Here is a 26,005-nt window from a genome sequence, read left to right on the forward strand (position 1 = left end):
AAAAAAAAGAGGTCAGAGAGGGAGAGAGCCAAAGCATAAGAGACTCTTAAAAACTGAGAACAAACTGAGGGTTGACGGGGGGTGGGAGGGCGGGGAGGGTGGGTGATGGGCATTGAGGAGGGCACCTGTTGGAATGAGCACAGGGTGTTGTATGAAAACCAGTTTGACAATAAATTTCGTATTTAAAAAAATAGATTTGGGCCATTCTGATAAATATGTAATGATATCTCATTGTTTTATTTCATAATTCCCTAATGACATGTGATGCTCATATCTACAGTAATGTTTTTAATATTTTAGACTTTTTGATTCTATAAGATCTAGTGCACCTTTTTTTTTGTTGTTGTTGCATGATGATGTTGTTTTATTGAACCAATAAAGTGCAAAGAAGCTAGGCATACTTTTTGCTAATGTTTCCATTCATATGCTCCATGAGGACAAAGATCTTATCTGCGTTGTTCTCTCTGGTCATCCTGAAACCAGAGCAATGCGTGGTCATTCACTTGCACTCACTATTTGCTGAATAGAGTGGATTAGATGGTCATCGTCAGAAAGACACATCTACATCCTAATACGCGGGACCTGTGGACACTATCTTTTTTAGAAAAAGAAGGATGGCAGATGAATTCAGTTAAGGATCTTGAGATGAGGAGATCCTCCTGGATGTCTGAGTGGGCCTTCAATCCAGTGGCCAGTACCCTCGTAAGAGAAAGGCAGAGGGAGAGTTGAGATGGGCAGAAGGGCAGGAGACAGAGGGAAGAGGAAGAGGCAAGTGACCACGGGGGCAGAGATTGCAGGGATGTGGCCACAAGCCTAGGAGGGCCTCCAGCCACCAGAAACGGGAAGAGGCAAAAAAGGGCTCTGCCCCAGAACCCTGTAGGAATGCGGTCCCCTGACACCTCGATTGTAGACATCTGGCCTCCAAGCCCTAGGCAATCACTAATCTATTGTCCGACTTTATGGATCTGCCTGTTCTGGATATTTCATACAAATGGAACCAGGCAATATGTGGTCTTTTGTGTCTGGCTTCCTAAACTTAGCATGGTAGCACCTCCTTTTATATTCTAAATGTTTTATAGTGCCCGCTTTGCTTTCTTTCAAAGCATATTATTCATAGATAATTTGACCTACTTACATAATTTCTAAAACTCTGCCTTGTAATAAGGTGACTTTTAAAATAAGCAAATGCTGGGGCACCTGGGTGGCTCAGTTGGTTAACTGTCCGACTTCAGCTCAGGTCATGGTCCCACGGTTCGTATGTTCGAGCTCCGCACGGGGCTCCACGCTGACCGTGCGGACCCTGTTTGGGATTCCCTCTCTCTCCTCTCTCTGCTCCTCTCCCACTTGTGCTTTTTCTCTCTCTCAAAATAAATAAACTTTAAAAATAAAAAATAGGGGTGCCTGGGTGGCTCAGTCAGTTAAGCGTCCAACTTCGGCTCAGGTCATGATCTCGCGGTCTGTGAGTTCAAGCCCCGTGTTGGGCTCTGGGCTGACAGCTCAGAGCCTGGAGCCTGCTTCGGATTCTGTGTCTTCCTCTCTCTCTGACCCTCCCCCGTTCATGCTCTGTCTCTCTCTGTCTCAAAAATAAATAAACGTTTTTTAAAAATTTATAAAAATAAAAAATAAGCATGTGGTGTGCGAGCCTCTCACGCATCGAGCAGCCTTTCCATTGGTGACCCGACTGCCCCACGTGGTTAGCCATTCTAGATAAAGTTTCAAATCAACCGAAATTTCAGTCTTCCCTCCGTTTCCTTGGTAGTTCTCAGAAACTTCAGTGTGTGTTCAAACCTCGCAAGAAAATATTTGGTGGTTCCTTCTAGCAGAGAATTAGGCTCTCCCTTCAGAGGATTACAGATAGGTGTTCACCTACAAGGGTGTCGGCAGAGCCCTCAAGAATCATATTGGACACAAAGAACGATTTCCTAGGGTGACCATCTTGTGCGTTCAATGGCGTATCGTATCCCTGGCCTTCCCCCCTCTTAATGCTGCTGGTGCCCGTAATCATCGAGCTAATCAGGAATGTCTGCCAGGAGATAGCATGTCCCTTGTGAGGACCTGTAGTTCAGCTCTTCTGAACTGAAACACGTCTGTGTGCACAATCACCTCTGGGTCCCTAGTCCATCCATTTCTGGGGTTTTTTTCCTCTTTTATTTAAATAATTTCTACTTGCCATTCTTACATTTATAAACCTGTTTGAAATTCTTTTGTCTTAAAAAGCTTTTTTTAATGCTTCTTTTTATTTTAAATTTAATGTTGATTTTAGAGAGAGAGAGAGAGAGACACCGAGTGAGAGCGGGGAAGGAGGAGAGGGAGGGAGGGAGACACAGAATCCAAAGGAGGCTCCAGGCTCGGAGCTGTCAGCACAGAGCCTGACGCGGGGCTCAAACTCACAAACCGTGAGATCGTGACAGGAGCCAAAGTCGGACGTTTAACCGACTGAGCCACCCAGGCGCCCCAAAGCATTTAAAAATTCTGTCTGCTGCCCCACTTTTGCTGACCTTGATCCCACCTTTATCTCTCACCTGGATTTTGCAATATTCTCTTACCTGGCCTCCTTCCCTTTAGTCTTGATGTCTTTGCCCCCACTCTGCCCAGGACACCAGAGGACAGATCAGATCTGGCTATGCCTCTTCCCCGAACGTACTAGTAAGCTGAACATCCAGATGCCCTTCCATACAGTGTCTCATGGCCAGACCCACCGGCACATCTCCTCATACCTGAGAAGAACTTTTGGAATGTTAACATGCTGAAACCTAGTACTCAATGGGATGGTATTAGGAGGTAGGGCCTTTGGGAAGTGCTTTGGTCATGAGGGTGGACCTTCATGAATAGGCTGAGTGCTCATGTAAAGGGCACCCCAGAGAGCTCCCTCACTCCTTCCGCCATGTGAGGACCCAGCGACAAGATGGCTGTCTGTGAGCCAGGAAGCAGGTCCCCACCAGATACCAGATCTGCTGGCATCTTGATCTTGGACTTTCCATCCTCTAGAATATAAGAAACAAGTTTCCCTTGTTTATAAGCCACCAGCCTGTGTTTAGTTGCTATGGCAACCCAAGCTAAGGCAACCACTTGTTGAGATGTGATTGACCTACAATAAACACGTCTTTAACAGCTTTATTGAGGTATAATTCACACACTGTACAACCCACCCATCGAAAATGTCCAATTCTATAATTAGTGTGTTTGCAAACTTTCCACATACTTAAACTGTACAGGTTGGAGTATTTTGGCCTAGGTGCATATCCCATTTGTAATTTCTTTACCGCCTTCCTGGCAACCATTGGTCTGCTTTCTGTGCTATAAAGTTAACATTTCAAGAATTTTATAAAAACAAGATCATACAGTATGTACTTCTTTTTTCTTTGTTTTTGTTCTGGCTCCTTCATTCTGTCTCTACATATATACGTCTCCATAGGATTCTTTGGATAATTTTTTTCAAAGCGTGTTGGCATTACGATGAGACCTGTTTGTGTCACAGGGACCTCATACAGGGCTCGGCTCATTGTAGCTTCCCTGTAATGAATGCGAGGGCAGAGACAGGACTCCCCGGCCCACAAGAGGTATTCCTTCCCTAGGACTTGAAAAATAGGGCTCTATTTTCTGTTTAAGGAGAGCTGTCACTACAGTAATTGGTATTTGAAATTTATGGGTCAGAAACAATATGCGGCGGTAATATTTTTTTAAATGAAACGAACAACTGTCCTCATTCTTAAAAACATCCTTCAAACGTAGCAGGCAAAATAGGAGCGGAGTCAGAGGGACTTGTGAACTCCAAGGAAATTTAAAAATTTGTCTGCAGGGCCCCTGGCTGTCTTCACTTAATGATTTCAAGGGTTCCTGTCTGCGGATTTTAAGTACTCTTAAGCAAACTAGAATTACCGTGCCTGCAATATTTTGTTTTCGTTGGTGAGTGGGGAAGGGCCAGTGTTGAGAAATGGATCTCAAGCGGCTTCTGAGACATTCCTGGTCGTCGGTGATGGCTGCAAGTTTTCCGTCCCCACACATAATTGTCAGTCTGATGCGGTTTTTACAGGTTCACAGGAGGGAGGCGGAAACATAAAAGAGCGAGCCGGTTTCCAGGACAGTAGTTCCTGGTAATAAGGGGACGGTAAAGAGGTTGAATTTCAAAGTCCGATTAGAAATCGCAGCTATGGAATTCAGTGATTGTCACTGAGGCTTTAAAGCCTGTGGATTTGGCCTGCTGTGCACAGACAGTGGTTCTTGGTTTTTTAACCCAGAGCAAAATGGCAGTGGGGCACAAAACATAAGCAGTGCCTTCTGGGGGACGTGACTACGCTGGAATAATGCTCAGAATTAAGCGAGCTAAAAGAAAGCACCAGAATGTGGCCAGGCCCTAAAGCATTCATGGCCGGTCTCGTCCCAAAAAGCAAGGTGACTCCACCCATCACGAGCTGAACAGAGGCCTAGTAAAATCAATACGGTCATGGTAAGATGAGGAGGTTTATGATTAAAGCCCGGGACAAAGGGACCCGTGCGAGAATACAGTGCCACGTGGGGCTTCTCCAATTCTCATGTGCACACGAGCCACCTGAGAGTCTTGTGAAAGCCGGGCTCTCATTCCGTAGGTCCGGGCTGGGGCCTGAGGTGCTGCATTCGAGACCGGGGCCCAGGGTGGGGCACACACGGCCCGTCTTCAGGCCACACTTCGCATGGCAGATGCAGGCTTGAGTAGAGGGGCTGCTCTTCCGGCTTTGTGCCTGATCCTGAAAGTGTCCTCGAGAGCTCTCTGCCAAAGGAAGTCTGTGGTTGATAGTCCTCCCTGTTCGTCCCTGAAGGGTAACGGAAGTCGAATTCTGGTTTGTATCTTGTGCTTTAAGAGAAAGAAGGGAGGGGAGCCGTTTCTTCATTAATGTCATCGTGAACAATCACTTGAGAAAACTCTAGGTCGAGTTGTCTGTATTTGAGGGTTGGAAATGCTCCTGCCGTGTATCTTACTGATGCTCCTGATTACTGAAAGAAATTAAATTATATCCAGTGTGTTGCCTACGTGCATTTAGAGTAACAGTGTAAGATTCAAAAATAGAGTAACATTCGAAAAAATTTTTGTTTATTTATTTTTGAGAGAGAGAGAGAGAGTGAGTGAGCACAAGTGGGGGAGGGGCAGAGAGCGAGGGAGACACAGAATCGGAAGCAGGTTCCAGGCTCTGAGCTGTCAGCACAGAGCCTGACATGGGGCTCGAACTCACAGACCGTGAGATCATGACCTGAGCTGAAGTTGGACGCTTAACCGACTGAGCCACCCAGGTGCCCCCCCAAAAATTCTTAAGCAGAAGCTCTGTAACAATCACTATTCTTTTCTTTTCTTTTTTAATGTTTATTTTTGAGAGAGAGAGAAAGAGAGACAGAGCACACATGGGGGAGGGGCAGAGAGAGAGGGAGACACAGAATCTGAACCAGGCTCCAGGCTCTGAGCTGTCAGCACAGAACCCGACATGGGGCTCGAACTCACAGACCGTGAGATCATGACCTGAGCTGAAGTTGGACGCTTAACCGACTGAGCCACCCAGGTGCCCCCCCAAAAATTCTTAAGCAGAAGCTCTGTAACAATCACTTTTCTTTTCTTTTCTTTTTCTTTTCTTTTCTTTTCTTTTCTTTTCTTTTCTTTTCTTTTCTTTTCTTTTCTTTTCTTTTCTTTTCTTTTTTAATGTTTATTTTTGAGACAGAGAGAAAGAGAGACAGAGCACATATGGGGGAGGGGCAGAGAGAGAGGGAGACACAGAATCTGAACCAGGCTCCAGGCTCTGAGCTGTCAGCACAGAGCCCGATATGGGTCTCAAGCCCACGAACGCAAGATCGTGACCCGAGCTGAAGTTGGATGCTCAACCAACTGAGCCACCCAGGTGCCCCAGAACAGTCACTTTTCTGGTTAAAACTTGAGAACAAAGACTGTCTGATTTGAGAACTGTCCCGGTTTTGAGGTATTATCATGGTGACATAAGCCACAGATTTTGAAGCAAAACTCCTTGGATTCGAATCTTGTTCTCTACCTGCGTTCCGTAGGTGTCACTGGATTAAGTGAATTAACATCTGTAAAGCTCTTAGAACAGTACCTGGCACACATAGGAACTATGGAAATGCTTTTTGAGTATATCATTCAAATTAAGGTATGCGTTAATGTCCTATCTTAGGGGCCCAGTGGTCTTCTGGAGTTCAGACGGCCTGTTTCTCTTTTTATGGACTAAGACGCATCCTACAAGACTTTCCCAGGAGGTAGCTGGGTCAGAGAGGAAGGGGATTTCCGCCAACAGACTGGGATCCCCCAAATAAATTCACACAACCGAGGGATTTCACTTACTCGGTTAGACTCACCCCCGTCCTTTGGTTTTGCAGTTGGTGATGTATATTGGCCAGATGGCCAAGGACATCCTGAAGTGGCCCCGCCCCTTCTCCCCTCCCGTCGTGAAACTGGAGAAGAGAGTGATTGCTGAGTATGGAATGCCATCTACCCACGCCATGGCGGCCACCACCATTTCCTTCACCCTCCTCATCTCTACGATGGACAGATACCAGGTGAGGCCGCCACCCATGCCGTGAGGTGGCAAAGAGAGGTTTTGCTTCAGAGTTGTCTTTTCTGAGGGGCTTTGAGGTTTATGAAATCGAGACTCGGGGGGACTGAAATGTATTGAGCCATCAGTGACAGTTTCTTCGTAGAGAAAGGGACATATGGGTTAGCATCCAAGTCAGGCTGTGCCTCAGAGTGAAAGGCACACCCCCCGGTAATAACACCCCCTCCCCCCCCCCAACGAGCATGACATGGACTGCCCCGGGATCCAGGGTGTGGCATCTGCCCTCCAGAGCACCGTCACCAGAGCTCCCGACCAGACAGTACGTGATCGGTTTTCTCATCTTCTGTTTGCGGCAGACGTGAGGAGCTTATGATCCTCGTACATGGTCCTCCAGGGCTGAGATGACTCCACCCGATAAATCCTCTTGCTAGACTCCCCGGGGCCCAGGGCAGGGAAGAGTCTGTGCCCCCCCGTTGGCTCCCAAGGATGCCTCTGCCCCTGGTTGGGGCTCAACCACTAGAAATAATGGCTCCATGTTTTCTAGATTCCTCTCTAAATGACAAGAGATTAATAACTGTTGAAAACGGAAGAATTTCACTTCATTAATATCTGCTTAGATGCCGATTACAGTCAGACCTTTCAAAAGTTACGTCAGTACCGCGGTCAAGTTTTGCTTTGCCTACCTGAGGAGTTTGGCTCCACGTTTGCATTGAATTTAATAATTTTTCCCTTTTACTCTCTGGAAAATTTAGATTTCGTTAAACCTAGCAGTCATGTATGTAAACGACAGTGTCGTTTCGCCTTGTCCCTGCACCCTCGAAGCCCGTTCTGTGTTCTACGTTGTGCAGAACTGGGGGGGGGGGGGGGGTCAGCCTGATGTAGTTGGACAAGGACAGGATTAGCGCTGGATCCTGGCTCTCTGCCTCTGGAGTCTTCTACCTGGTCACCTGGAGTCAGACCTGAGTTTCCCGGATGGGAAAGGGACGGGTCCCAGGAATATATCCAACCAGGTATAATCTTCTGCCGTAACTTAGACGTCACGCCAGGGTCAGAATGTCTGAGCTGTCCAGTACTGCCTGTCTGAATTAACTTAACGCAGACTTCTGAGCTCCCTGATACGCAGGACACCTGCCCCGGCAGGACACGGTGGGCCCAGGGCTGGTCCTCATCATCCAGAGAGGCCTGTGAGCGTGCTGACATTGCACAGGAAAAAAGCCTCAAGTAGCAGTGGACTGCAAGAAAACAGCAACAAGAACCATTTATATACTCGTTTCAAGGCCACTTGGTCCTTCTTTAAAAATGCTTTTCAGCTCCCATGATGTAGCAGTTTTCAGCCTGAGTTGTTGCAGACTACTTTCCTACTCAATTTTTTTTTTAGTTAAAAAATTCTTTCAATGTTTGTTTATTTTTGAGAGAGAGAGGGACAAAGCACAGGTGGGAGAGGGGCAGAGAGAGAGAGGGAGACACAGAATGTGAAGCAGGTTCCAGGCTCCAGGCTGTCAGCACAGAGCCCGATGTGGGGCTCGAACTCACGAACCGTGAGATCATGACCTGAGCCGAAGTTGGAGGCTTAACCAACTGAGCCACGCAGGTGCCCCTTCCTAGTCAATTTTTAATGATAAATATGTGTAGCTATTTGGGTTCTTTGCTGTAACATTTCTAAATCTGGTTTCTTTATATATGTTCAGGCTAATGCCCAAACTCTAACTTCTGAATGCATTAACTCATTACTTAACACTTTTTCTTAAAATCTGAGACCCGGTTAATGATAAATGTTAAGAAAAGACGTACGACCATGTGTGATTGTATTCACATCTTAAATCAGAAAGAATGTGTTGGGGGGGACACCTGGGTGGCCCAGCTGGTTAAGCATCTGACTTAGGCTTAGGTCATGATCTCCCGGTTCATGAGTTCGAGCCCTCCATCAGGCTTTGTGCTGATAGCATAAAGCCTGCTTCGGATTCTCTGTCTCCCTCTCTCTCTGCCTCTCCCCCGATAGCACTCTCTCTCTCTCTCAAAAATAAATAAACATTAAAAAAGAACAAAAAAGAATGCGTTGGGCTTGGAGATGGAAATTGTGGCTTCCGGTTCTGACTCTTACCCTTTACCGGCTGTGCGACCTTGGGCACGGTCTGCCTCTCTGAGCCCAGCTCCTATTGTGAGGGTCAAATGGGATGATTAATGGGAAGGCATCTTTGTGCCAAAGTTCAATAGCGATGTAAGGGTTATCGAGTTTAAGGCTGTCTTCATTTGTGGAATGGACCTAATGATAGAACCCACTTTGCAGAGTTGTGTGACGATTGGCGGAGCAGGTGACTGTACAGAGCCTCCCGTAATATCGACAGCTCTCTGTCATCTTTACCCTTCTCACCGTGAAACCCCACAGGCGTCACTGCTTGAAGCACATGGATTTTATCTCTACGTCTCTGTTTATGAGCAGAATATCTGCATGTTCCTTATATGACTCCGCACGAGCCGGATTCTTCCGCTCATGTTACCCGCCAGCGAATGTTGAGATTCATTGTTGAGATTCAATGAGATTCCTCATTGGCTTCATTGTTACCCGCCAGCGAATGTTGAGATTTAGCGAAGTCTGGATTTTTGCCTTAACATCCGTATGTAAAGGTGCCCATTCTTCGCTTGGGCCCACTGCCCCTGGGCTTCCTTAGGGAGCCAGCTGTTGCCAAACTTGACCACACAGCACTCGGCGGGGACGGAGCTGGTTGGGCTTCCAGGTGGTGGTACGGCCCATCCGCCTTGCCCCTCGCTCAGCACTGTATACTTCATACATGTTACTCTATGGAGAAGAATAGGTCGAAATAAAAAAAACGATTTACTCCACTAAAACTGGCTTAAGGCCGAGTTCTAACGAAGTCTCGTTGGTAGGTTTATAGCTTATATGTTGTGAAACTTCCTCCCAGCGCTACGGTCCTGGGCGCCCTCCCCTTTCCTTTGCTCCATTTTCCCCACTTTTCAAATGGTTTTAGACCATCAGACTGCTGGTCTAGGGAAATGGAGATTGACTCCGGTGGCTATTAAGCCAGGATGCTCTCCTTCCACAGCATCAAACTACGTGAGCATGGTCTAATCGCCTTGTTTTCTCTTCTCCCCCCGACAGTATCCCTTTGTTCTGGGGTTGCTGATGGCTGTGGTGTTTTCCACCTTGGTGTGTCTCAGCAGAGTCTACACTGGGATGCACACGGTCCTGGTAAGTCCCTGTGGGCAGGTCTTGGGGTGACTGTCCAAATAACACCGCGGCCAGTGTGTCGGTGTGTTTTTTACGCTGTATACTTCTACAGCTATTTGCATACGTGCTTATACTTCCCATCAGGCCAGTGAGGTAAGTAATTATGATGTTGTGACTCTTGCGTAATAATAATAACGAATCGCTAAGATAATATCCAGGGAGGGGCGCCTGGATGGTTCAGTCGATTAAGCATCGACTTTGGGTCAGGTCACGATCTCTCGGTTTGTGAGTTCGAGCCCCGTGTCAAACTCTGTGCTGGCAGCTCGGAGCCTGGAGCCTGCTTCGGATTCTGTATCTCCCTCTCTCTCTGCACCTCTCCGACTCTTCATTCTGTCTCTCTCTCTCTCAAAAGTAAAAACATTAAAAAAAATTTTAATAGAAAAATTAAAAAAGAAAGATAATATCGAGGAGGCTGAGCTGGGCTAGGCTCTCCTGACTCGAAAGATTGGCTAGAATGACAACAGAGGCTCAGCTGATTTCTTTTCATGCTGGTTTACCCGTGGTGCAGGAGCAACGCTCAGGGTCAAGTATGGGAGCTTGTGGATACGGCTTCCCACTTAGGTCCTCACAGAGATGGGCCTGGATTGTAAGGATCTCAGCTGCCCCCTCCAGGGAAAGGGTCCCGTCGGGTCAAAAGAGCCCAGAAGTATAGGCCTTGCTTCCTTTCCAGACCGCTCTGGGCTGGCGGTTGTGGTGACACAGAGAGACGTGTCTGCATTTAAAGGTTCGCCTACCCTTTTACCGAATTGCGTATGTTTCCCGGGCTGCGGCGGTTCGCGCGGTTACAATGACCTCAGAGCTCTGTTTCCGGGTGTGTCAGCCAGCTGCCTTGGAGTTCCAGAGCACGAGGCTGGCCATGGCTAACCACAGGGCACTATTTATCATCGTAATTGGCACAAGAAAGATTTCTCTAGAACGGAATGGGCCCTTGCTAATTGTGTTACTCTCTGTGTCAGGCTCAAAAATTGTGTTAGCAGAAAATGGCTCTGAGGGAAAGGCCACCCTCCTGCCTGTCCTCCTGGTGTCTGGCGTTGGTCATCGCAAGAAGGGTGGCAGGGAGCGGGGGTGGGGGGTGGGGAGGGCGGGGGGCAGAAGCAGCAGAGGTGAACAGATGGATTGAGAGAGCTTGTGAGAATGAGCAGAGGCAGAGGCTGGGAGGATGTAAACCCAGAGAAAGGGGGCTTATGGCCGCACGGGATGCGGTGAGAGACCCTCGTGCTTTCCCCTTAAAGCACGGGCTAACTCAGAAAAGCAAGGAAGAGCCAAAAGCCACTGGAGTCAGGGCTGGGCCTCGGGGGAGGCAGGCCAGCTGCCACATGGAGGGAGCGCCAGACAAGTCCGCGACCAAGATAAATGATTTTAATGGAACACTTAGAAAAAAAGCAAAATTAATGCAAAAAATGTCCATGATAAACAAAATGTCCACGTTTTTCTTTTAAAGTTTATTTATTTATTTTGAGAGAGAGGGAGACGCAGAATCGGAAGCAGGCTCCAGGCTCCACGAGCCATCAGCACAGAGCCCGATGCAGGGCTCGAACCCATGAACCGTCAGATCATGATCTGAGCCTAAGTCGGATGCTTAACCGACTGAGCCACCCAGGCGCCCCCAGGATATCCATATTTTAAATAAAGGCCAGCTCTGACCCTGAATTTGCACGACCCGGCAGCTTCCGCCCCATCCTCATTCTGGCCCGACCAGACCTTGAAGACGCTAGAGGAGCAGTTAGGGGACCAGGTGCTTCATCTCCCTCCCGAGACTCCTCCTTGCGGTCCCCGTCCCGTCACACACACAGCATATCTGGCCTCTGAGCCGACAGGGGACGGGAGAGGGGAGCATTCTCAATTTGCCACACTGCTGCTTCGCATTAGGAGGAGGGTCCCTCCAAGTACGGCCGTGGACCTCAATGTGGAACCAGCCAGCGCTCTCGCGGGTGTTTGGCATTCCTTTCATCTGGAGCTACTTTTTAATTTCCGCAGGCTTTCCTAAAAAGTGATCGCGAGAATTCAGGTTGAAATGCAAACCAGCATCTGCACGAGAATGTGGAACCGCGGACATGAGTAAAGGGCACAGAAAACCCACCTCAAGAAAGACACAGCTCGGTGCCTGTCTTTGCTTTTTAAAGTGGGTTATGGGGATGGGGCAGCAGCTATTTGCTGGGAAGACTTGAAGCCTCTCATTCAGCTGCAAGGAACAGGCCCAGCTGCTCTCTTTGGGGCATCCGTCCCAGAAGAAACTGGAGCAAAGCTGTAGAAACTTCGTCCCCACCCTCACCCCCACCCCGTGGCGCCATCGCCACCCCCCCCCCCCCGCCCTGGGACTTCTCCCACACGTGGAATTTTATTTCATAAAGATCTTAGAGCCGGACGCAGGCCCAGGCCAGGGTGTGACGGTACGTAATTCCTAGTAGCAGGAGGGAACAGTTCCTTTTAATCGCAGGATCGAGTTAAATTACGGATTGGCAAGTCTTTGTCACTCAGCAGCAGCTGCATAGTTGACTGCAGGTGCCGGGCTGGGAGCCAGATCTGCGAGATACACACGGAAACAAACCCTACCTCGCCCTCCCGAGTCTCTGCGTGTTGATGGTGACAGATGTGCGAGCTGCTGACGCCTTGGTGTGACAAGTACTGTACTTCGTGTGGAGCAGCTGGGCCGGGCCTCCCTCCTGGACCCCTTGCAGCCACCGGGGACTGCCTCGCACTAATGGTTCTCAGTGACTGCATAGTCACATCCCGGGGAAAGCTTTTTTAAAATCTCCCCCGGGGGGTATTTGGATACCCACATGCATAGCAGCGGCGTTATCCACAATACCTAAAGAATGGAGACAACGCACACACACACACACACACACACACACACACACACACACACATAGATCCTAAGCATTGGTATTTTTTCAGAGCTCCTCAGTTGATTTTAATGTGCAGCCAGGGTTGAGAGCCATTGATTAGACTAACTGTCCTGCAGAACTGGCTGTGAGCACGGAAGGAGCTGGAAGGTGGAAGGCAGGTGGAGAGAGAGCCTGTGCAAGCACCCACCACATCCACGTCGTGAACTGCTCTCATCGCCCGCGACCGGGACGTGCCCAGCTCGTAAGTCAGGCAAGTAGCTGATGGCTTGATGCAAATGGCTGTCTGCACACGAAGGGAAAGCAATTCAAGCAGCGCGGAAAAGTACTTAACTCGCCCCTGAAGGAACCACTGCGTGTCAGGGGGTGAGTGGTTTGCTCTCTGATGTCAAGGCTTCGGGGACAGGCTCCGGCTGACTCCTGGGCAGGCCTGAGTGAACCTACGCGTGGTGTCACCATCCTGCCAAACCAGCTCTGGTCCCACCTCAGAGATGGGTGTCTCATCTGCCAAGATGTCTCAGTGAGAAAGTTGGGCACCGCCCTGGCTCCTGCCTTCCCACGCTCCTCGGGTGGTCACCAAGCTGAATGAATTCTGACTCACACCACTGCTAGAATCTTATTTCCGTATCTGATTATGCAGTCCCGTGCACGGGGAAGTGTCTCCATCTCCTGCTGGATGGGGATAATGCCACAGGTGGCCGCAGCTGTAAGCTGAAGCCATCTGTGAGCTCTAGGGAATCGACCTCGGAGAGAAGTCGGTACTGTTCGTGGCAAAACACGGGGGTAGAACACGGTGGCCTTGATGACATCCTTGAGCCGCTGATGAACCGCCGCTGGGGCCACACTACCTCTCGGCTTGGTCAAGGTAAAAAGTTCATCGTTGCTCCAGCTGATTTTTATTGAAGTCTTACATTTCCCATAGGGAAAGGTGTCCTAACCAGCGATTTACGGAAACGTGTGTGTGTGTGTGTGTGTGTGTGTGTGTGTGTGTGTGTGTGTGTGTGATCTCACGTTCTCTTGGTTTGAAGAGTAAACCAATTGTAGCCAGCTGCAGAGGGAAATAAAGGAAGAGAGGGCAGAATGCATTGGAAGGACTGGGACAGCTCATGGAACTCAGCTCATGGAACTCAGGGTTGAGCATCTAAGCCTCCAGGAGGATAGAACCAGGGCGTCTGAGAGCGCCTTCCTCCCCCACTAGAGTGCCACTGTTCAAAGAACCCCACAACCTCTCTCTCACGTCAGAAATCTTAATTTCCAGAGATGAAAGCTTGATTGCCCTGGGTGCTACCCTTGGGCCAGTGAGCCTCAGTGAGGGGAATGGGACCCAGAGTAGAAACCAGACCCCAGAAGCCACCCCTGTGGGCTAACAAAGGCAGTGCCCTGAAAACAGGGGCTAGAAAGTTCTCACTCCTGAGAATGCCCAAACCCAAGTGGTTACCATCTGCGCGAGTCAGGACTCCTTGAGGGCAAAGAATAGACACTAACTCAAACTCACTTAAGCTTAAAGGAAAAGTCGTTGTTGTTTCCTTTTAAGTTTATTTATTTATTTTGGGAGAGAGAGCAAGGGAGAGAGAGGGAGAGAGTGTGAGCAGGGAAGGGGAAGAGAGAGAGAAGGAGAGAGAGAATCCCAAGCAGGCTCCATTGCCAGTGCAGAGCCTGATGCAGGGCTCGATCTCACGACTGTGAGATCATGGCCTGAACCAAAACCAAGAGACAGACAATTAACCACCTGAGCCACCCAGGCATCCTTGAAAATGTATTGGCTTTTATAAACACACTGTAGGAAGGGTAGAGGTACAGGTAGCCCTTGGGAGGATGGGACCTGAGGTCTAGATCTTTGTCGGAAGTCTCCCTATGCTTTCCTAAGCTTCTCTGCACATCTCTTCACATGGTGGGTTCATATTCTTGGGCTGTCTTCTCTCTGAGGCTAGACCCAAGGAGCTCTGGGCTTAACTTCTTTGTTTTATTCCTGAAAGGATTGCAGTGGGGAGAATTTCCGGAAAGTGTCTAATGGCCTGGCCCGGACAATGAGCCCATTGCTGCGTTAAATGTTTTTGGAGGGTGCCAGAGATGGTGGTTGGTCCAGCTGGGTGGGGAGCCAGCGTGTGTGAGCAAGGGCTGTGATAGACGGTGATGGTCAGGGTTAGGATTAGGGTTGGCCTGTAGGAGGGGCACTTCTCCAAAATGAAATGGATCTGTCCTCAGAAGAGGTACCCAGGGGTACCCTTTCTACAGTGACACCATTGCATCTTCCTGCTCTTTCAAGGACTCAAAACTGGACATTATTACTTGTTTATGTGGGGAAAGGAGGATGAGAGCAAATTAAGAAGGTCGATCATACTCCGTTTTCGATGCCTGAAATTAATCAACTTGTACAGAATTGATTTTAAGTCTTTTGACTGATAAGGCGATCATCCCCAATACGTTAACAGTAAAATTAGCCACAAGGTTTGTTGTTGTTGTGAGATTCGTGAATGGTTGTTCCGTTATTTTGAACTTGAATGAGCTGAAGTGCTCTTCTATTTTATTGTCCCTGAATTATTTGATGTGTGGATAATTATATAGATATTGGGTTTTATTTGCTTACTCATTTCTTTCGTTCCTCTAAGTACTGCTTTAGTTTTGGTTGCAGTTGGAGAAGGTTGAAAAGGCTTCTCAAATATTAAATTATCTGCAGCGCATACAAAACTGTATCCTGGCTTTGGACTAGAGCATTTTTGGTGGTTTTTTTTTTTTCTTCAAGTTCTTTGAAACTACTTTAAAAAAAAAAACGTACTTCAAACTGCCTTTCTTAATATGGAAAAGAAAGCTAATTATAATATAAATTATACCCAACCAAGCCTTACTTTCTGTTGTAGGATAAGTTCGTTACTGAGATAAAAAGGGAATTTCGTTGTGTTTTGGAGCACTATGTTATTATGCATATTGTTGTTTTCTTTACCTTGAAGAGACGTACTTTTACCCTTTTATGAAAATAGAGAATTGTTTCTGGTTTCAAAAGTAATAAGTACTCATGGTAAAGCATTCATCCTCTCTTGTTTTTAAAGCTGTTGTGGGTTTTGTAAAGACTAAATCGTTATTAGTTAACCACTATAGAAGTCCACACAGCCATTTGTTAGGGTGATATAATGGGAAACTGAAGACATTGTTATGTTTTTGTATTAATCAAACTAAAATTAGGGCATTTCCAGTAAGAACTGCTTGTGGTAGGTATTCCTAGCCATCAGCACAGGCAAATTAATTTTTTATTTCCTTTCTTCACCCTGTCCAAAAAGCCACAGTCGGGGCCCGGTTTTCCATCTGTTCTGCAAGTGTGAGTTGAGGGGGCCCACAGGAGGGCTCTGGATCCCAGAGGGGAGCCAGACTGAGCCTCTAACGCAGCCCGCAGAAGCTAGGCAAAGGCAGAAGTTGGTCAAAGCACTAGCATCACCCAGAGGCCAGCGGTCCCTGCAGGGCAGGACCCCAAAATTTAAAGGACTGAAGCAGACACAGACCGGTACTGGGCCGGTTCGCCTCCGACCAGAAGCCACTTGTATCCTTCCTGCGGCGGTAGAAACCGGTTGGCCTACGAAACTGTTCTAGTCTGGTGTGTGGTCAGACCTGAGGGAATGTGACCATTAAGTGGCAATTAGCCTGCCTGGGGAGGAAGGCCAGGGAACTATTTGAGGCTAATGGCCGGGCAGCCGAGCCCAAGTGGACGAGGCCAGCAGCTACAGAGACGGTCCCTCACTGTGGAGTCAGATGGGCAAGGTGGCCAGAGGGAAGCAGGTAGTCTACCTCAGTGAGAACGTCCCCAGAGTGCCCTTATCTCTCAGACTGTGGGAGAGGGAACTCGGGCAAATGCTCGAAGTCTAGAATTGTATTGACAATGCATTCACTTTTGCTTACGTGAATAAAAACAGCCACGTCCAGGGACAGAGCACAGCTTTGAGATCCAGCACTACTGGGTTGCATCTGTGTTTTAGGTGAGTTCCAGTTACTAGTAACATAAGAATAAGAGATTGGATTGAACCTTCCATGGAAGCCCAGTGTCCAGAGGTTTCTTTCTTTCATTAGGTTCTTGCTTTTTGGAGTATACAGCGTGTTACGGTTTCACTGAAGGGTGATGTTTTTCTCTAAGCTTATAATTGTACGCCTCTCTTAACAGAAAATGCACTGGCTTCAAAATCTGTCCGATCAACTTTTGGAAAAGGAATCAGACCTTCCCATGTATTTACACATTTTTAAAAGAGCTTCTTTGGCCCCTTGGGAAAAAAAAAAAAAAAAATATATATATATATATATATATATATATATATATATATATATATATATATATATATATATGCAAACTTCGACCATGATGCTCACTGCAGCTGTGAAAATATTCCACAAAATATTGGCATTCCAGAAAATATTGGCATGAACTTGCACCTTATCCCCCTTGCAACTTTGTAAATTGTAACTAGTTTGTCCCAGGGCGGAGAGGTGGAGTGATTTGCTGTGATTCTCAACTAACCACTGAAACCCGAGAATGGAGCCATTTCTGAATCAAATTCAATCATAAGGAGCATTCGGTTTTGTTCAGTAAACTTATACACTATTCACCTTCTCCAGAAGGCAGATGTACCCTCTTAGAAAAGAAGAATCCTACACATTTAACATCGGTACCCCCAGGCCCGCTACACCACACCTCCCTCAAGGTACCCACACCCCAGTTCTCTGACACCATCCCTTAGCGGAACACCCGATAAATGGAATTCTGTGTTATGTACGCTTCTGCCTTGGGCCTCTTTTACTCACCATTTTCTTTGTGATATTCACCCATGTTGTCATATAGAGCTTTAGTCCGTTCATGTTTACTGACGTAGAGTATTAGAATGTATGCCCATATCACACTCTATCCCTCCTATTAAGGATGGATATTTTCGATTGTTTCCAGTTGGAGGTTATTGTAAATGATGCTACTCTGAACTCCCTTTTACGCGGCTTTTAGAGCAAATACGTACATTTTCACATTGGGTGCGAACGCACAAGTAAAATTGCTAGGTCATAAGGAGTGTTCAGCTTTAGGATATACTGTTGTGTCTCCTGAAGAATTATACCAATTTCCACCCCCTACTGGTGGTATATGAGATTTCCAGTTCTCCACATCTCTGCCCACCCACCTGATGTCGACCATTTTCATTGTAGTTATGCCCGTGGGTATCTAACAGTAGCCCATTGTGCTTTTATTTTGATTTCTCTGATGAATAATCACACTCAGTCCCTTTTCATATGTTTATTGGCCATTTATATATCCTCTTTAGTGGAGTGCCTGTTTTTCTTTTGACCTCTGTTGTTGTTGTTGTTGTTTTTACTGGGTTGCTTGTCTCTATTGGTGACCAACTGGTCAGATAATCTGTACAGTATGGCAAATTTCTTTTCCCATCTGATGGCTTGCCTTTTTACTCTATTGGTGTCTTTAGGGAAAGAGAGGTTCTTAATTTTAACCTAGTCCAATTGTCACACTTATGTTTGTAATTTTCTGTGTCCTGCTTAAGATATTTTTGCCTACCGTAAGGTCATGAAGATACTCTCTTATGTTTGAGAAGATTTAGTATTTGGCTTTTCTAATTTAGATCTACAGTCTGCTTGGAATTGATTTGGATTCATCTTTGCTCTGTAGGGATACCAGATATGCTCGGCACCGTTTATAGGGATTATCCTTTTTCCATTCGCTGAAGCATCAACTTGGTCATAAATCAAGTGACTGTGATACTCTCTATGTATATACTCTCCACTCTCTTGCCTATTTGTCTTGATGCTAATACCACCCCCTTATTTACTTTAGCTTTGTAATAAGTCTTGAAGTCAGGTGGTAAAAGTCCTCCGATGTTCAAGTATTTTAACTCTCCTATTTTTGATCCTCTATTAGCTTGTTAGAAAGTCTTTCCGGGGCGCCTGGGTGGCTCAGTCGGTTAAAGGTCCGACTTCAGCTCAGGTCATGATTTCCCCACGTCGGGCTCTGTGCTGACAGCTCAGAGCCTGGAACCTGCTTCAGATTCTGTGTCTCCCTCTGTCTCTGCCCCTCCCCTGCTCGTTCTTTCTCTCTCTCTCTCTCTCAAAAATAAATATTTTTAAAAGAAGTTTTAAAAAAAAGAGTCATGGGACACCTGGGTGGCTCAGTCGGTTAAACATCCAGCTTCAGCTTAGGTGGTGATTTCGTGGTTCGTGAGTTCGAGCCCTACTTCAGGCTCTGTGCTGACAGCTCAGAGCCTGGAGCCCTCTTCAGATTCTGTGTCTTCTTCTCTCTCTGCCCCATCCCCTGCTCATGTTCTTTCTTTTTCTCAAAATAAACATTAAAAAAAAAACTGTTTAATAAAAAAAAGCCTTTACAGATCATTTAGTGTTTACCCAAGAGATTATAACATGCAGCCTTGATTTGTGAGTCAAATGCAAATTAGTACCTTTACCATTCCCTGGGAATAGTGAGTCATTAAATGAAATTCAATTCTACATATATTTAAAGCCCACAATAACTTATTTTTATTGTTTTATAATTAACATACATTTAGGCTTATCCACATGTTTATCTTTTCCGTTCTTCATTCCTTCCTGCAGTTCTATTCTTCCATCTGGCATCTCAATTCTTTCTGCCTAAATTAGTCTATTCAGTGTTTCTTTTAGCATGGTTATGCTGGCAGTGAATTCTCTTGGTTTTGGGTTTTGTTTTCTTTTTTTTTTGGAGGCGGGAGGTGGAGGGTGGGGAGAATGGCTTTATTTCACTTTTGCTTTTGGAGGATATTTTTGCTAGGTATAGAATTCTTTGTGTCCTTTCCTTCAGTATCCCTGACCTGGATTTTTGCCATTTCTACCTGCCCACAGTGTGTACTAAGTCAGTGTAACCAGCTTGATCAAATAACAGTGAGTTTCCAGATTTCATATTTGTCAAGCCAGGATGACTATTTTTTAAGATATGGATAATCCATTGGTATAGGCTTTTGGAGGGCATTTTGCAGAATATATGGCTGTCTAAAGTGCACATTCTTAGTATTCTGGGCTTCTATCCCAATTTTAGTTTACTCTAAAGCATATAATCGCACACGTGTAAAAGTGAAAATAGTGATAATAATAGAAAACATTTATAAAGCTCTTATGATCTGCTGGGCACCATTCTAAGTGCTTTGCATATATTAACTATCTCATAGCAACCCTACAAGGTGGGGGGGTGCTATTGTTTTCCCAGGCTTACAGAGGAAGCAAGAGAGGTCAAATAACCTGACCAAGGCCCTGTAGTTGATAAGAGATTGGATTGAGATTGAAAACCAGGCAGTCCAACTTCAAAACTGTGCGTTTAATTACCACTCTGTCCTAACCCTCCAGGATGTTTATTAATGCATTTAATAGCACACAACAAGAACATGCTAAATGTTCATCAATCAGATCTAGTTAAGTATAGTATTTCCATAGAGTGGAATGTTCTATAGCCATTAAAGTAATGCAGTTCTGTAATCATGAAAAGATCTGGATGGCATATTGTCGATGAAAAATGCAGGTTACAGAACAGCTTATAGTCTATGGTGCCATTAGTTATGAAATTGTGCGTGTCAGGGGGTGGTTATGGATAGAGTCCCCTGCAATGCATTTTTAATAATGAGCCTGACTTGTTTTTGAGAAAAACAATAAAGCTATTTCTGTTTAATGGACAGAGACTGTATCTTACTCTTCCTCTATCCTCATATATTGCTTGGTATGTAATAGTCAGTTGAAAATAAAAGCACATGATGGCTGCTGAATCATGATGGATGAATTACTAAATATTTGAGCTCTATTATTATTTACATGAAGATTGAGGATTTCCCAGAAGGAAGACTTTAGACTTTATTGTCATGAATGTTAACTCTTCTTTGGGAATTTGCATGTCTTAGTGTTTCTTTCTTGCACTGTCTGCCCCCCACCTTTTTTTTTTTTTTAAAGAAACAACACTTAATTTTGGCAATAAAACCAATACATGAGTTTCAAAGGGCTTACTTCCTGCGTCCTTTTATTGTTTGGGCCTCAATTAAATTGGCAAACCGTTGACTAGAAAAATTCCCCTTAGTTGGTATAATCCCACCTCCCAAATCTGACTGAAAAAGGGAACTGAGTTCTCAGCAGAATTCATATCCATCCATCCCTTCTCTGTGGTGCTGTTTCAGAAGATGAAACTCACCTCAAAGAGTTTAGAGCTGTGCTGGCTCAGGTTGCCCTTAGAGAAGAATAGCGCTTATTTCACTGGCCGCAAAGGGACTGTTTATCCATTGCAGCTGTCAAACTGCCTGAGAACTGGTCTTATTAACAAAGTATGTCCTTCTGGGACATGAACGTGAACAGGGCCACAGCAGACAGATGCACAGGAGTAAAGGGGCTGCCTTGAATCCTATGCTCTGAAAGTCAACATAAGGTCCAGAATTTAATTTTAATCTCAAAATGCTATTGAGGTCTGTGTTTATGTATGTCCGTGGGAATGTTCCTTAAAACATGCTCAATTCAGAAAGGAAGTGAATACTTCATGTATCCTATTTCTTTTTTTTTTTTTTTTTAACGTTTATTCATTTTTGAGAGATAGAGTGCAAGCTGGAGAGGGGCAAAGAGAGAGGGAGACACAGAATCCGAAGCAGGCTCCCGGCTCTGAGCTGTTAGCACAGAGCCCGATGCGCGACTTGAACCCGTGAACTGTGGGATCATGACCTGAGTTGAAGTCAGATGTTTAACCGACAGAGCCACCTGGGTGCCCCTCATGTATCATATTCATAAATGCACACAAGGCTTCCTGTAAGTGCTGCAATTTATTTGATTCTTTAAAAAAAAAAAAACCCAAAGCCTCCACAAAATTATTTCATACGCATTGATTGATGGCACAATTTGGTTTCCATGCCATACCTCTGAGCTCTCGCCACGGCTTGTGCAAAGGATCACCCGTGTACCGCAATCTTATGCCTCATTGTATCCTGGATCTCACTTCTCCATTTAATAAAGCTACATAGTTTCGCCTTCTCACTTGGCATACACTTAGTGGCAAGGAAGCGATAATCCTGTAATTGAGATTGTCCAGCCTCATCAAGGACACCACATGACTGTATTTGACATCACTAGGATGGTCTGCAAAGCAAGACCGATATTTTTCAAGTCTCTCGTAATCTCCAGTTCCTACTGGGATGCAAAGGCCACAGACCGTGCCCTCCAGAAGTTCTATTTTGCACAGGGAGCCAGGACTCAAGGGTTCAGGCCAGCATTTCCTAAGGTCAGTGACAAAGGACTGGCACAGATTTACTTTTCCTCTAAATATGAGCACTAGGTCAACAAAGAATCTTCAGATCTTTCTCTTGTATCTGGTTCTACACACAAGAGTTTCTACATCAGACTATCACCTTAGGACTTTCAAAAGCTATAGTCTCACCTTTGTGTGGTACTCCCATGATTCCGAAATCGTACTCTTCTGCATATTTCAAAAAAGCACTCCAGAAGCTCTGACCTGCTACATTCACCATGAAAAGCCCATGCTGGCTTCAGGGATTTTTAGCAGGGTGAGATGGTATTGGGCATTCATATTGTAGTCCCCTGACCAGCAGCCTCAGCATCACCTGGGAGCTTGTTAGAAACGCAGACTCTCGGGGTGCCTGGGTGGCTCAGTCAGTTAGGCACCTGACTCTTGATTTTGACTCAGGTCATGATCTCATGGTTCATGAGTTCGAGCCCCGCATCAGGCTTGCTGCTGTCAGCACAGAGCCCGCTCTGGATCCTCTGTCCCCCTCTCTCTGCCCCTCCTCTCTCTCTGCCCCTCCCCTCTCTCTGCCCCTCCCCCTGCTTGTTCGTTCTCTCTGTCTCTCTCAAATAAACTAGAGAGAAAGAAAGAAAGAGAAAGAAAAAGAAAGCAAAAGAAAGAAAGAAAGAAAAAGAAAGGAAGGAAGGAAAGAAAGAAATGCAGACTCTCCAGCCCCACCTGGACCCACTGAATCAGAACCTGACTTTTAGGAAGCTTCCCAGCAGGTTCTAATGCAAGATACGATTTGAAAAGCACCGAAACACCCTACACACAATCTCCCAGCAAATATGGGGACAACGCCAATTAAATTTCAACCTGCACGGGCCTGTTCAATTCTATTGCATTGAACATGACTTTCTTCTGTTCTCTTCTTGCTCAGAGGCCCCTCTGCCCACCCAGATTGGAGAAAAATCACTTAAATGTTTGACAGTGCCTTTTGTGTCTTGAAGCAGACGGTCCTTCCCTATAGTTTCATTCTTACAAGCTGCTTAGCAGTTGTCAAAGATGATGTTATAACCTGTCTCGAAGCTTGTTTGATCTAATGTCATAATCCTGTTGACCCGCCTAGCCTTGTGATTCATCATAGTTAGAGCTGTTCATATTAATGCGAATTATGGGTGGGGAAATTCTGTCTGTTTCACGAAGGTCTACTGTTGGGACTTGTTCGATTCTGTGAAGCCAAGACAAGCAGATGATTATTTCCTAACTCATGCTGTATATGGACTAAAGTTTAGACACATATACCTAAATATATTTCTAGTTAATATTGATATTGTAAAAAGCATGAAGTAGTATCTTATAGTGTCATCACATTAAGAAACATTAACACCTGGGGCGCCTGGGTGGCTCGGTTGGTTAAGGGTCTTACTTCGGCTCAGGTCATGATCTCACGTGAGATCTCACGTGAGATCCGTGAGTTCGAGCCCCGCGTCGGGCTCTGTGCTGACCGCTCAGAGCCTGGAGCCTGTTTCAGATTCTGTGTCTCCCTCTCTCTCTGCCCCTCCCCTGTTCATGCTCTGTCTCTCTCTGTCCCAAAAATAAATAAACGTTAAAAAAAAAAAAAATTAACACCTGCCCTGTTCGCTTGTTTAGCGAAGCAGTGAATATACAACGTAAAACAAGAAAACCATTGTTGTTTGTTGTTATATGGAATGTACATATTCAATCATCCAAGATAATTAGTCACAGGAATAACCATTGAAATAATTACTTGCTAGACGATAATTTTTAAATGGGAAAATCATAAGTCTTGCCCACATATAAACTGAGTCAAAGATTTTATTCAACTGATTAATTAATGATGGAGCCAGCAAGGTATAAGGAACTAAGTACTTACAATTTAGTAAGTATTACTTGGAGACTGCTGGGTTATGTACAAAACTGGTTACTATCCTACAGAGTAACAAACTGTAACCTTTGGGGTTATCATTTCCGCTGGACGGAAATCTTTTGCATCTCTGCCAAATGAAAATCTGTCAACTCGCCTGTCACTCCGTGAAGTCTGAGACCTCTAATCAGTAGTGAACGGGGCACTGTTCTTCTGTAATCCTTGGATGGCCTTTTCCCCCATATGACATTGAAGTGAGTTTATTTTTGGCAGCCTGGGTGGCTCAGTCATTAAGCATCTGACTTCGGCTCAGGTCATGATCTCACAGTTCTTGAGTTCAAGTCCCGCTTTGGGTGAACATGAGCCCTGCTTCAGGTTAAAAAACAAAAACAAAAACAAACACGAGCCCTGGGTAAGCCCCACTTCTCTCTCTCTCTGCCCCCTGTGGGATTCTCCCTCTCTCTCTGCCCTTCGCTCTCTTGTGCTCACTCTCTCTCTCTCTCTCTCTGAAAAAAGGTTATTTTTTTTTGCCTCATGTCCAAGTTTTATGTAACTTTTCTTAACACACTTACAGAAAACCATTTTCTGTTAAAAATGTCAACATAATTTCTAATGGAGGTTTAGATGTGCTCACTTGGAAAGTGAGCATTTATTTTTAAATTGCAGAAGGCGAAAGCTGGCATACTTTCTTCTCCCTCATCAGTGACTCCTGAGCTTAGTGAGTATTCAAAAAGTCCTCCTGGGGGCCCCCCGGGTGGCTCAGTGGGTGGAGCATCTGACTCTTGATTTCGGCTCAGGTCTTGATCTCACGATTCGTGAGTTCAAGCCCTGTCGTTGGGCTCTGTGCTGCTTGGGATTCCCTCTCTCTCTGCCCTCACCCCACTTCCGTGCCCTCTCTCTCTTTCTCAAATAAATAAACTTTTAAAACGAACTGAGAAAAAACTTAAGACGTCTTTTTCCGGGCTTTCTCTTTATGGCCATAGATTTCCATGCCTCATGATCCTTAGTCCTAGATTTGTGCTTGGGTATCGGGTGGTGCAGACAACAGTCATGACACGGCAGGGAGGGGCATCAGTGACGGAGTCCCCCCCCCCCCCAATTCAAAGAGCCGTGAATTTCAGGACATTCTACTGCTTCTGCTCACACCGTGTGGCAAGGTAAATCTGCTTTTGCTTGGTCCCTGTGAACAGTGGTGGGTTTCAGTAGGAAATTAATATTTTTCAACTTACGCATTCCTTCTTTCTCCTCTATACGTATGCTAATCACATAACATGCAGGTTTCTCTCTGTAATCATATTCATATCCATGAACAGTGTTGCCTCCCTCTTTCCATTTGGCTTTTACTGAATCTCATCGACATTATTCTCAGAAATTGAATTAACTGTGGGCTAGCGGGGCAACGAGCGAGTATTCCGAGGGCGTTAACTAGGAAACCTTGATCTGTCACTGGAAGTTATTTGCTAGAAGATTTGTAGGAGCTTGGGATTTTTTTTTTTTTTTTTCTAGTTTGTTTTTCATGTCAGGGTCTGCTCGCATTGAGAGCATTCACTGCACGTACAAAGAAATAGGTCTTGGCTTTTACTCTGCGCCTGGCTTCAGCTCGCTCTGTGAAGGCGGCCAAGGGCAGAGAGGGCCCTTCACATTCTCTGCGGGGGACGTGGCGGAGGGGAAGATGCCAGAATCCCGGACCCCTCGGCATAAATGGTTCCAAGATCTGAATGCATTCTTTCCTAACAATTGAATGAATGGGTTTGTTCTCCCCACTTCTTTCTAGTTAGCTAACCTTGTGTTGTGTTGGTCTGCTCAATAGCATTCTTCAGCGAAGATGTTTGGAGATAGAACGTGAATTTGGCCCAGTGAGCTGCCTATGGGAATGACATGTAGGGTCCGAATTCACAAACGCTGGCAGTTCTCAGGGTTGGGGCCTGTGGCTGAAATATCTAGAGATGTTCACCAGGAGGCGTGTTTCCCTTTGGCTAAGAATAAAAACGCGATTTTTATGTGTTTTCTATAAGCACTCACTGAAGTTCGCCCCGATGCTTGGGCTAGCTTGATTAGCATCCTTTCCTGAACATTCCAGATTGCCTGTCTTTATCATCGTTTTCTGTAATGAGACACAATAAAGCTCAAGCTTTTATCTAAATACTCAGTTTTATAAGTGAAAATGAGAATAGGGACAAAAATCATCTTTCTGCATTGTAACTTTGGAAAATGGTAGTCCCCTGTAATTTTTTTTTTCCCAAGTAATTTGAAAGGTTTTGCTTAAACCCAGGATGGTAAATTAAAGATTTA

At 45.7% G+C, this 26,005-nt stretch overlaps 1 protein-coding gene across 9 annotated transcripts in view; it reads left to right on the forward strand.

The window, feature by feature from the left end:
* Window positions 1-26,005, forward strand: part of SGPP2 (sphingosine-1-phosphate phosphatase 2) — a 109,473-nt gene that overhangs the window by 75,304 nt on the left and 8,164 nt on the right. For 8 of the 9 annotated variants that reach the window (XM_042995438.1, XM_042995442.1, XM_042995446.1 and 5 more), the window contains 2 exons: window positions 6,352-6,531; window positions 9,646-9,735. In XM_042995438.1, coding sequence (XP_042851372.1) covers window positions 6,352-6,531; window positions 9,646-9,735 — 270 coding nt within the window. Of the gene's footprint in view, window positions 1-6,351; window positions 6,532-9,645; window positions 9,736-24,379; window positions 24,432-26,005 lie in introns of all 9 variants that reach the window. The other variant, XM_042995440.1, reaches the window with a different exon arrangement.

Source organism: Panthera tigris, chromosome C1, assembly GCF_018350195.1.
Source record: "Panthera tigris isolate Pti1 chromosome C1, P.tigris_Pti1_mat1.1, whole genome shotgun sequence".
In the NCBI taxonomy this organism is placed as follows: domain Eukaryota; kingdom Metazoa; phylum Chordata; class Mammalia; order Carnivora; family Felidae; genus Panthera; species Panthera tigris.